Here is a 13230-nt window from a genome sequence, read left to right on the forward strand (position 1 = left end):
GGAGGTAAAAGTTTTTAGCCTGCAAATGGATGGTATTATCAAAACCAGAGATTGCTTTACTAGAATTTACAAAACAACTATTACTGCATGCCTTTATTGCATGCAATTTTCAAGCTTAAGAAATGTGATCCAGCAGTGTAATAATAAGCCTGGATGTGATGGCATTCGATTAAGGTTTGTTTTGCCTCCATTTCTATGTCTATTGTATTTACGTTTATGTTTTAATTGATATTTTGGTCATGTGTTTTCCCCAAAGAGATTTTGTGAAGGCTTCCATTTTTTAAAATTAAAAAATGATATATTTGATACATTGTAAACAAAAGAAATCCTCCTTAATGTACCCAGAAATGAGATCTTGTTCGTGCACTAAAACTTCACTTAAAAGTATTTATCCATTAGTACCATAAGCAAACCAAAGATATCATTGTAGAGACTTGGAGGAAAGGACCTCAGTTTGGGAAGAGCCAATATGAGGAACTAATTCTCAGATCAGAATGTGGCTTGAATAGAGGAGAGGAAGAGAGTATTAAGGCACATATGCAGCAGGTGATATAGAAACAGCATCTGCAGGAGAAAGCTCTTGATGACCCATCTGAGAGGGTAGAAATCAGTTTATTTATCTTGGTCAACTCAAAGTCAACACAAGAGATAGTCCAGAAGGGAAATGAAATAGAGGAAAGAAGTGGAGATTAGATTTTTTTATGATATCATCTGATTTTACAATATGTAAAATTCAGGCTCTCTGAATTTTTTTCACTGGAGAAAATTAAGTGCTCTTGGGCCCTGTAAGAACCTTAGGATAAGAGTGTGATCAACATAGCCTTAAAGATTCGGTCTCTGGAGCCTCTATGACAGTGATGAAGACCTGTTGGCTCCATGTGTTATCTCAGTGATTAAGGCTTGCTTCTTTCTCAAAGGTCAGGCAAACTTCATCCTACTGTAAGTTTAGCCTCATATGCAGGGAAATTGTTTAATAGAGCCACTTATCTACCTGTATGGGGTGAGTACAAACAAGTGCTCAAATCATTATCGTTATTTTCCATGTTGTCACTCATGCAACTTTGCAAAAATTTTCTGTGGGCTGGTAAATCTTACTACTTATCTGCAAGGCTATTTTGTAAGCAGCAAATCTAGTGTGATTATTACACTAATACTTAAATCGATACTTCATGCTGGTAGTTCTCACTCCAAGCTATTCAGGTGAAAGTTGGCATTATATGGAGAATGATGGGGAAGGTATAATTGAATAGAAAAGGATGGGAGAAGAACAAGAGTGTCCTTATAACCGTTGCATTTGGAAAGAGACGTTTAAAGGAAAATCTACCAAAATGATGACTTCAATGACAAGGAAAGATAGCTCCACTAGATCCCCTCTGTTTACACATGCTATTGTTTTAGCCCATGATGTTTTGTTTACTTTGGAAGGAAATATTTTACCCCATCTGAGATAATTAATTTTTGTCAGCTTCACTGTTTATAAGGGAAACTGAGAAACTGTTAATTGAAATACAGAATGAGTCAGTGTTTCCAGTAATTTTTGGCAGCATTCTAATTTGTGTCAATCCCAGCCTAATTATTAGATTTTTTGGAAGCAAAAAGCATATTTGATTTTTCTCTTACTGACTTTGTTCTTCCTTTTTTTATTGAAATATGTGCTGTCTGACAAAGGTCATATGATTTATGTCAAAGTGAGGTGAACTACCCATACGTTTGAAACACCGGAAGGCTTATTGCATCATGTTTGGCTCTTCACTGCAGTTCAATATTTAGAAGGCTCTTTTCCTCATTGCTACTCCCAGCCCCAACCGGAAAATGTGATTCTTGCAAAGACCTTTTAGCTAGGATGAAGTCGAGGTATATGGCCCATCACTAATGACATCACTGAAGTAAATTTCCCAGAAGCCATCAGGGAGAATTCATTTGGAAATCCAATTGAATGTCACTTGCAAAGGGCAGCCTCCTGACAGAGGTGACCAGTCATGCATTCCTGAGTTGTTTGTTGTAAAAGCATTAATCACCGTGAACTCATTTACTCCTAACGCGAACACAGTACATTATTCCACAGGAATTCTGTTCCAAATGATTGTTAATGTAGAGGACGGGAGCTGCTGATTGTGGGCAGGGTTAATAAAATTCGTCAGATCAATGGCTAGTATAATGGGCTTGTTAATGGTTTTTAATAGAGGTTGGATCTTCCTGGCTGCAGCAGAGATGAAGGCTGGGAGAGAGAGGCAAGTGGCTGTGCAGGGAGACAGCTCCATCTCCTGCCTGCTGAGGTGGCCTCTGGATGAAGAGAGCATCCCTGTTGGTCACTAAGCATCAGCAGGGCTCTGAGGTGGCCTTGGCTGGGAACGTAGGCACCAGCTGTGGGCTGGGGAGGGAGCCCCGGGGACAACCATACGCCAGTAGCTGGCACGCCATAGCCTCTTGCAGACCCAGGCCAGAGTCCATCTAAACACCTGAAGCCACGGATATCCCGGACCCTTGCTTGCACCCCACCCTGGGCCCACCAGTGAGATGAAGGACAACAGTCACACTGATAATAGTGACAACCCTAGCAAATGCTCTCGGAAGCTCTCCAGGGCCAGAGACCAAGCATATTCCACGCACTCACCTCAATCCCCATAGCAACCTCCCCAGAGATATGTACTATTTATTGAACCCATTTTATAACTGGGGAATCTGAAGTTCAAAGAGATTTTTGTCTCTAGCCTAGGGTTAGATTAGAAACTGTGTGCCTTTAGATGCCATGCTCTTTTATTAGAGGGAGAGACACAGAAGCTGCAGCCTAAAATCAGACTGAAGAAAGATGCAAGGTGTGATGAGGGCCTGGGAGTCTTTCCATTTGTTTCTCCAACCAGTCAGTGTGTTCAGGACCAGCCGTGAGCAAATTATGTAAAAGCTATGGCTTGTCTGCAATGCTGTTTCTCTAGGCATTGTTACTAAAATTCAGGGTGCCCAGGGCCCTTGAGATGCCCAGGTGCTCTGGGCCACCCCACTGTAGCCTTGACCGGGACACGCTGAGAGGTCCTCTTCACCCCATGCTGCCCTGTACTTACAGCCTAGTCCTTCTCGCCCTCTCCTGCCTCACCAAATGACCTCACTTGACCCATTTCTGGTCATCTGTGGGTCATCGTGATCTCCAACTGCTGTAGCCAGCTCAGCTCAGATGGGAGGAAGCTACTGCCTCCTGGGGATGCCTCCTGAGCACAAGACTTTTGTGAATGACAGCACAAGGACTGCCCAGAGCCAGCACCCAGAGTGCCAGCTGCACTGCTGGGCATGGGAACACAGTGACATTCCCAAGCTCCAGAGACTACCCTAACTAAGGGGCCAACATAGCTGCCTCCGGGCTCAGGAACAAGATGGGGTTGGAGCTTGCAGGTGGAGACTGTGGGTGAAAGAGGCAGCCACGAGCTGAGGAAATTGGCGAGTAGGAGTGAAGGAGGAATGACCGCTGGAACTACAAAAAACACAAAATACTAGCACTACTAGATGTTCTCAGTGAGCTCAGAGGATGGCAGAAGAACTTCATAAATGTTGTCAATAAATGAAAAGACATGGCACACATACTCCAGTGACCTTTCCCAGGCCAGCTTCTATAATCAAGATGCGAGTAGGCTGCAGCAGTCCTTGCATGTGAAAACACTACCATTCCTAAAGTTATTTCCTTGATTATGTCATTTAAAAAAAATCTACTGTTAAGGGTTTGGAGGATGTAAGAAAACAGATGGTTATAAGGAGGGGGTGATGCAGGGAAGGAGGGGGAGGACATAGGGGTTTCAGAGGGAGGCTCACGCATACCCCACACACTTACCACCCTCAGCAGAACTGAGCTCGGTTACACCATGCTAAATGCAATAGGAAACGCAGAGATGGGTGGAACATGTTCTCCGGCCCCCCAGAGCTTACGAATATACACCATAAGTGCTAGACTACATGGCACAGGATATAAATGCAGTCGAATTGAGTGAGAGAAATTAGCAAGAGGAAAATTCAGAGACAGTATCATGGAAGATTGCACTGGCTGCAAGAACACAGAGGATTTGAATCCCAGGGAGAGAAGGCACAGTCCACACAGGGAGAGGAAGCAGGGACAGGAGGCTGGAAGTGTGAGTGAGCATGCTGAGCACAACGGAGGGTGAAAGAGACACGACGGAGGGTGAAGGAGACGGCCTTGGTCTAACGGAGGAGGGGTGTGTGTGCACGTGGGTGTGTGTATGTGTGCACAAATGTATGAATGTGTGTGAGAGTATGCAAGAGTATGGATGTATGCATGTGCATGTGTGTGCACAAATGTGTGAGAATATGCCTAAGTGTGTATGCGTGAGTGTGCGTGTTTGTGCACGAATATGTGAATATCTGTGAGAATATGCATGAACGTGTGTGTGCATGTGCATGGATGTGCATGAATGTATGAATGCATGAGTGGGAGTGCACGTTTGTGCATGAATGTGTGAATGTGTGTGAGAGTATGCATGGGTGTGTGTGCATGCGTGTGTGTGTGTTTTAGGAGAGGGCCAGGCACGGTGGCTTATGCCTGTAAACCCAGCGCCTTGGGAGGCCAAGGCGGGCAGATCACTTGAGGTCAGGAATTAGCCGGGCTTGGTGGCACATGACTGTAATCCCAGCTACTCAGGAGGCTGAGGCAGGAGAATCACTTGAACCTAGGAGGTAGAGGCTGCAGTGAGCTGAGATCATGCCACTGCATTCCAGCCTGGGTGAGTGACAGAGCAAGACTGCATCTCCACCCCACCCTGCAAAAAAAAAAAAAAAAAGTGGGGACAGGGGAGCAGTGGGCAATAAGCGGGAGCAGAGAGAAGGTGAGACACAATGCAAAGACCTTGGTAGCCAGACAGAGGAATTTGGACTAATGTGGTAGGCAAGAGGGAGCCACTGTCAGTCCTTGGGCATCTAGGGAGCATGACCTGGAAAGGTTCATCTAGCAGTGTGGAAGAGGTAGACTGGAAGGGGAACAGAGAATTATGGGCACTATAGGCACCCCGGACACCCTGCCATTCTGATTTGCCATTTTCTCTCCTCCAGCACACTTTGATATTCCCCATCACATTGGCTGAAGTCGTCCTTGGGCCTCACTCCTATCCATCAAAGAAGACAGGACTCACCTTGCTGACTGCTGCCAGCATTACTTATATCAGCCGGTAAGAATCACATGGAGAAAGTCAACGTAGGCTTGTCCTTCAAGGCCCCGAGGGAAGTTCCAGAAATGCGTACTGTTCTGTCAGAATCCCTTTATCTTGGTTTAATAAGGATTTAATCATGTTTACATTTCCAGGTAAGAAATGTAATCTTTCCAGGTAAGATTCTTATTGTTTGATTTTAATGCTCATGGAAACCTCCCATGCACAGAAACATGCAGGTGTGCACACACATACACAGCAAGTCACAACTTCCCCCTCTCTCATGAAGGATTAATCATTGCAAAGCCATGCACCTTGCTTTCCCAAGGAAATGTTGCTCCTTGGTTCTATCTTCAGTGAACAGTGAACATGTTCGAATGGCTGAGGGATCTGAGGCGTCTAACTACATTCTACCTAAAAAGGCATTTAGCGGGCAGAGCGGGCTAGGTTTGTCCACTCCTGTTGCCTGTTTCATTATGGGCTTATTTGCATCAGCAGTTGGCATCAGAGCTCCTAGAAGGCATTTGGGCAATGCATGGGAGACGATTTCAGTAACTGGCCTAGATTTCATCATTCAACCACCTGGCAACACTCATTTTCAGAAATGCTGCCCAATAGTCTATAATCAAGGGAACGTGCTTGGCCTTTCACCCAGTGACTGAGAAACTTTTCTTCCATTCTATAACCTTCTCATCTGGTACCATGCTTTTGCTCCTACTGAAAGAAAGAGGCTTGCTGAACACAAGATCTGCAGATTGGAAGCTAATCAGTGTTCCTTCTCTAGACTCACACAAGCTATTCATGTGCGACAATCTGGACAACCCTCTGATCCCTATATGCGGGGAAGTTTAGTTCAGTTCAGTGCTCTGTCAGGGATGGAAGCCGAGAGAGAGTGCATTTCAAAGAACCTGGGCTCTAGCAGTGCCTGTTTTATGGACTCGACCAGCCTCTGTCTTAGAGCAAACAAACTTGGTGTCCAGACCTCATCTGCTGTTTTCTCCCTAACCCTTCCTTCCCTTTTGTGGTGTCTACCCCTCCCACCTTTCTGTGCCCCTCTTTCCCCGAGTACCCAAATCTTTCTTCTCCCATCTTGAAGAAAGCACTTGCTCAATAAATCTACCCCAAGACTCCGGTGCTCTATATTGTTCTTCAGCCTCTGAAGCCTTTACATTTTAACAAAGGAACTTTCAGAGAACGAGGCTTAAGCTTGGGACCTACTGATAGTTGATGTCTGGAGCACTCTGTTGAGAAGGATTCTGAGACACTACCAAGAAAAATTTGCTTGATTATTAGGCAATGACTCTCAATAGCATGACAATGGACAGTGGTAAGATATATGCTATGTGTTTGCCATATCTGGCTTCACACAAAGGAATATATCCCTAAAGACAGAGTATCTGGGACCTGGGTTGGGGTAAGAGTATAGACACATAAAGATTTTGTTGTTGTTGTTCTTGCGTGTGTTGAAGAGAAGCAAAGTAGAAGCTAGCTGATTATACACATGAATTCGGATGCTGTATCTCTTTTGGTGGTGTTTAACTTACTCCTTATTGCAAAGCGTAAATTTTGTAGTTCATATATATGTTATTACCTTTTACTTACTAATGTCTTCTACCTAAGGACTTGTAAGTTGATTATCAGTTCACATATCTGACCCTTGTTGTTCTTTTCCTTTTTGGGGACCAAGAAGATAAAAAGCACCTAAGGCCACTGCTGTTATTGGGGAAAATTGCAGTGGCTATAAAAATGAGAAGTAGTAGCCAGGAGGTTGGCTTGTCAGTACCTGGGCGGGTGTCGTCATGATGCAGTTAATTAGGAGATTGAAGAAAGAAATGCGACAAGATGGGAACCAGGTACAAGTGCATCCTTTATCCATTCAGTGGTTCACCAGCTCCAGGCACTATGCTAAAATACGGAGGATACAGTGATGTTCAGGAAACCTGCTACCTTTAGAGGCTGCCGGGGAAAGAGGAGCATATCAGACAGTGGGAGACAGGGTGATAGGACTGTAATAGGCATAAGCCCAGGATGCTATGGGCACACAGAGAGGTATGCAGGACTGGCCTCTTAAAGGGAAGCACTGTCTAAGCTGAGGCCCAAGTAATGAGTAAGAATAGGTCAAAAGAGATGTGGAAAAGACCTTCAGGCAGAAGAAACAGCATCTGCAAAGGGCTGGAGGAGCTGAGGGTGTGGCTGAATTGGAGGACAGGGTAAAGCCAGGTTGTAAATCCACATCAGTGAGTTTGGACTTTTAAAGCAAGTGCCTTTCTGTAGAGAAGTATTATAATCAGAGGAATGAAATGATGTGGTTTATGTAAGAAAGCTGATTAGAAAGACGATTCTGGCTGAAGTGTGGACATCAGACTGAAGAGGAACAAGACAGGTAGACCAGTTGGTGGCATTGCTGGTAACTCCGGGGAGTTGATGTCAGCCCACTGATGAAAGCATCAGTCAATCCACACATAAAATCAGAGAGTGTGAGCAATGGGAGGCGACATAAAGATGACTTAGCACCGGAAAACAAAATCTCCGGGAGGGTAGATGACATGGCCGTGGTCATATGGCAGAGATGCAGTGGAGATGCAAAGCTGGTACTTGAGCCAACTAAAACTGAGGTCTTCTGTTTCCAAATCCAGTTGTCTTTCCACTGTGTTTATATGGCCAGGTATTTGTTCAGTTCCCAGTGTGTGCAAAACCATTCAGCTAAATGCTGGATGGATGGGCATGCGCAAAGCTTGACCTAGCTCTGCACTCTGAAATCTTTCTTTTTCTTTTTTTTTTTTCTTTTTTTTGAGATGGAGTTTCACTCTTGTTGGCCAGGCTAGAGTGCAATGGCACAATCTCGGCTCACCGCAACCTCCGCCTCCCGGGTTCAAGCAATTCTCCTGTCTTGACCTCCGGAGTAACTGGGATTACCAGCATACGCCACCGGGTGCAGCTAATTTTGTATTTTTAGTGGAGATGGGGTTTCTCCTTGTTGGTCAGGCTGGTCTTGAACTCCCAACCTTAGGTGATCCACCTACGTCGGCCTCCCAAAGTGCTGGGATTACAGGTGTGAACCACCACACCCAGCCTCTGAAATCTTTCACGTGTTGTTCCCAGCTCTATGCTTGGATTAGACAGTAAAGTACTGGTAAGAAGGGAGTGGAGGGAAGGGATGGAGCCCCGTCACCAGAAGAAATGTGACTGGGTAGGCTCCAGTGCCCAGTGGGGAGCTGAGGTGGTTTGGGATTTCATCCTTCGTGAGAAATACTAAGTTGGTATTTGGTCCATTAAGCCCCATTTTTGCTAGAACAAATCAAATATAGACACTTAAAGGAGGGTTTTTGATGTTGTCCTGTTGATGGAAGCATCTCTATTTCTGTCCACATCCCGGTTAGAGGAGCTCAGACTCTTTGGTGCCTGCCATCCCCACCCTTACGCAGGTTCCAGGGGCCCTGGCTCCTCACAGCCACAGATGGCCATGAAGTTCTACAAGCTGCGGATACCCATGGAGATGTTTTAGGGAAGTGGCTATGGGCCCACTGTCAGATGTGCCAGTTTAGATGGTCAAATGGGGAAATGACATAGCACGAATGAGGTAAAGAGCATGGGTTCGGGCCAGAGGGAGCGTGAGAAATGAACATGAGTCAGGAAAACAGCACTGAAGCTGAGCTGGAGAAGCATTTCACTGCCGAAACCATGTTACAATGACCTAAAAATAGTCCCTGAGACCGAGGGGACCGCCTTACATGTGGTGGTTGCTTTTAGTTCTTTTTCAGATTGCAAAATTGAAGAGCCATCCCTTAAGTGGGAAAATAAAGCTTTGCAAAATCGTAATGACTGCAAATCTTTCATTTCCTTTGGAAAGCATTAGTCACCTTTAAATATGGTAGCTCGCTTATTCCTCCCTTCTCTCTTACCCCAAAACACCTCACCTAGTTCTCCCTGAGGCAGTGGTGAGGAGCAAAAAAAAAAAAAAAATAGAAATATTTCTTCTGCTGGTTTTTATCATTCTTTTATTGAATAAATATTTTCCCTAACACATGGTTGGTCCTGCTCAGTAAAGCAACGTTATATAAGGCCAAGCTTCAGCCTGCAGGGGGTTTATCCTTAATAAGTGGAGGTAACCCATGCATACAAATTATAAGTACAGAAGATGGAAAGTGGTGAAACATCATTAAAAAAACAAAAAACAAAAAAAACAAGGAGTCACAAAAAAGGAAGAGTTTGCATCCAGCTGAGCAGTGTGGGAAGGGCGCTGTGGAAGGCGTGCATTGGATCTGAGCCCTGAAGGACCGGCAGGATTAGAGCTAGAAAAAATGAGAGAAAGTAAACAACAGGAGCACAGTCCCAAGGCCAGGAGAGTGCAGAAAGTGTGAGAGCAGGGGTCAATAATTCTGTTTGCTGGACCTGTTTGTGAAAGAGACTAATGAGAAATATTCCTGGAGCTATCCACTGGTGGAGGCTTGCAGATGGCAGACTACAGGAGGTTGGACGTAGTATAGACAATGAGAGCATTTGTTGTTGCTGTTGTTTGTTTGTTTGTTTGGAGTGAAAGTAAGGGTGATCAGTATTAGTAACCTGACCAGCAAATTCTGCTTTAACATGTCATTCTTGACAATAGCGCTTCAAATAATTTGGAGTGACAAGAGATGGGAAACAAAATAAAATATAAACCAATATAAAAATAAAAACTGGCCAGCATATTATGTAGTTTGATCACAATGTCTTATTTTTTATGAATGATTATTTCATAGTTCCAGTGATACCCCCAAACACCCTTCTGCTTTGGAGGTCTTGGTCCAATTTTCCAAGACCTCCATCCCTAAGGAGTTCCAGTAATCTGCTGAGTGCTCACACATGCCCCTGTTGTGCACTGCACAAGCCATGCTGTACACTGTTCTGAGCATTGTTCTTACACACAGATGGCAAAACCATAATCCCCACTGGGCCCAACATCCCCACCTGGCACAGTGTTAAGGGTTCACACACCGTGCCCACTGCAGGTGCCAACACTGTCATTACCCATCAACCCCCTGTGTTGGTAGAATTAACAATGTTACTCGCCACAGCAACCAACCCAGTTGGCCTAGAGTCCATCATCACACTGCACTTGGTAGACCAGAAACCTACTGATGCTGCAGGTGTCTCTGCTAGTGTATAAGGTATTACATGTCCAGTACCAGCACTGCACAGATATGCAGCCATCACCCAGCCTTGGGGCAGATGTTTGGAAAGTCGCTTCCCCAAAGTAGTTCCTATGAGGCAAGAGAGAGAATTACTTTCTTTTATACTGTGCTTGCCAGGGTAAGATCCCTCAGCAAAGTTTCCTGGGTTCCCAGAAGTAACAGTTCTTTAAATTCATGCCTCATTTACAAATACACGTACACATCTTACCCTGAGAATATATTAAAAGCTGCCAAGGGGTGGACTAAGCTGAGTTCCGGTACTAGCCACCTTGCCATTTCCAGAATCAGCAGTTCTCTCTTTCTCTTTCCAGTGTGTTAGGATGAACTCTCTCCCAGAGCCACTGTTACCCTTTCCTAAAATATGATCTTCAACTGGGACCGTCCAGGTCAACCATAGCTTTATAGCCTCAACTGTCAGCAGGGATTGGAATCTCAGCCCCATTTTCCACAGAAGAAATCCTTACACTGCCTGTAAATTATTATATGAAAATTAATAAGAAAGATGCCACACAACACACCCTTATTGTCAACATGTGGGGTCCAGCCCAGCCAGGATCCAAACTGAAGAGGGATGGAGGTGGAGGGCTAGGAGAGGAAAGGGTATCTCATCTCCTGTTCTTCTCATCTTTCCTGTTCAAACCTTAGTTCTTGTTCAACCAAAATGCCTGTAACAGAAATCAGAAATAATGACAGCGTGAAAAGAGTAAAACTGTAGAATAAGAAATGAGAGACACGCCTGAGACACATTGTTGAAATAACAGAATAGGTTTTATGGATTGATTGACATGTACCACACAAATGAAGAGGAAAAAATTAGGATAATTCTAAAAATTTTAAGTTAGTAGACTAGAAAAATGGTGATTCCATTGGTAGATGAAAATAAATTGTGAAAGAAATAGTTTTGGGTATAAGTAAAACAGTGAGTGTAATATCCTGTAGTGGGTCTCATTTCAAAAATATTCTGGTTTAGTTGGTTCTGGATGTGCCCTCAACATTGGAACTTTTAAGGCCCCCAAGTCAATTCTAATTTTCAGCCAAGATTGAGAATCACCTGCTTGGAGGAATTTCCATTCAGAAATTCAAACCTTGCAGTCTCAAGAAAGGTGGGGCTGAGGAGATGCAGCTAGTTGAACCCTCGTGGAGTGACAAGGTTGCTGGAAAGAGAGAGAAGAGAGGGAAGATAAATAAGTAAGAGGCAAACACCAGGGAAAGGCCCTCCTCTCAGGGACAGGAGGGAGAAGGAGCAGCAAGGGTAGCAAGGAATGACCAGGTGATAGAAGGGCAGGAAGACAGAAAACCATGGGCCCTGAGGGTGGAGAGACTTCAAACTGGAAGGGGGTGTCTCAGGGAGGGGTCAGGCAACAGCTTTAAATGCCACGATGAGGTTGCCGCCCCAATAACTCTCATCTTTGCCAACATTTCATCATCTAGGTAAACTATTTGACTAACACTCTAGCTCTACAGTTTCTCCTGACTCTTTCTATTTGATATATTCCTCCTGGGCTGGAAAGATGTAACATGAGGGTTAACACCGAAAGAAAGAATTATATGCCCAAAGCCCACAAAACTCCGTTATCTGCTTATCTGCCACCCACAGACGTCTGTATTTCCCTACTGATAAGACGCAGAAGTTATGAATTTCTTGACAGCCATTTTAATCCTCTAAGATTTAGGATAAGGAGACCCTAAAAAATTAATTTTGGGCTGCCATTTGGTGCCCACCTGGTCCAACTCACAAAGGTTCACATAGCGGATGGCTCAGGAAGGATGTGAAATTGCTCTTTGAACTGAGGGGCAATGTCATTGGCCTCTTCAAAGTATTAGTAAAATGAGATTAACCAAAACTTGAAAGGCCACTGGTATATTTCCAAATTTTCAGAGCCTGTGGTGGTCTTGGTGAGTCAGGCAACTGAGAGCTGTCCATAGCAGTGTCCTACAGAGCCACCCAACACAGCAATTCATTTCAAAATACAAAGAACCTGTTGCATTGTTGGGCACTTGGCAAATAAATGTGCATGACAGACACAGTCCCTGCCCCTGCAGAGCTTTCAAGCTAGTGAGAAAAACAAATAAGTAACAAAGATAAGTTCCAGGGTGGAGGAAGCAACTGGCATAAGCATTTAACTGAATCAGGGTGGGGGGAGAAAGCTTCAGGAAAGCTTTTCTAGAGAAATAGACTTTTAAGCTGAGATTTGAAGCATGAGTAAGATTCAGCCAGACACTGGGCAGAGAGAAGCAGGTTCCAGGAAACAAAAAGGTCAGCAAAGACAACAGCAGGTGTGAAAGCCAAGAAACTGCAGAGCTCAGTTCATTCCAGAAACAAAGGGGTTCAATATGGAGGGACCGCAGATCTACAAACGGAGGGTGGGCACGGCCAGGCCAGGTCGGCTGGGGTGAGCAGCTGGGGTCCTGGGATTCACTGCAGACAGGCAAGGGCTGTGGACAGAGACCGCTTTTAGAAAGATTACCGGATTATTGGTGGCTTGCAGTAGGGGAAGTGGGTTGAAAGGAGCAAGAAAGCCTAGTTGGTACACGGTGACAGAAACCCAGATGGAATGAAGGAGGCTGAAGGAAGATTGTGAAATGGGGGGACTGAGGAAACATTTATAAGGAAGTTTAGTATAGATATGATTTCATGGGCTCAAATGTGGGGGCAAGATTGAAGGGAGGGCTGACATTGACTGAAATAGAAGACATGTTGAATGCAAAGTTCCCTCACTCCCTCCCTCTCTTCTCCCTCCTTCCCTACTTCCCTCCCTCCCTCCCTCCCCTCTTTCCTCCCTTCCTCCTTTCCTCCCCCTCCTTCCCTCCCTCCCTCCCCCCTCCTTCTCTCCTTCCCTCCCTCCTCCCTCCTTCTCTTCCTCCTTCCCTCCCTTCCTTCCTTCCTGCCTTCCTTTCTTTCTTCTTCTTTCCCCTCT

At 44.9% G+C, this 13230-nt stretch overlaps 1 protein-coding gene across 4 annotated transcripts in view; it reads left to right on the forward strand.

The window, feature by feature from the left end:
* Positions 1-13230, forward strand: part of ADTRP (androgen dependent TFPI regulating protein) — an 89417-nt gene that overhangs the window by 62098 nt on the left and 14089 nt on the right. For all 4 annotated transcript variants that reach the window (XM_030929562.1, XM_030929563.1, XM_030929564.1 and 1 more), the window contains one exon: positions 5047-5162. In XM_030929562.1, the coding sequence (XP_030785422.1) occupies positions 5047-5162 (116 nt within the window). The remainder of the gene's footprint in view (positions 1-5046; positions 5163-13230) is intronic.

The sequence above is a fragment of the Rhinopithecus roxellana genome, chromosome 4 (assembly GCF_007565055.1).
Source record: "Rhinopithecus roxellana isolate Shanxi Qingling chromosome 4, ASM756505v1, whole genome shotgun sequence".
NCBI lineage: Eukaryota > Metazoa > Chordata > Mammalia > Primates > Cercopithecidae > Rhinopithecus > Rhinopithecus roxellana.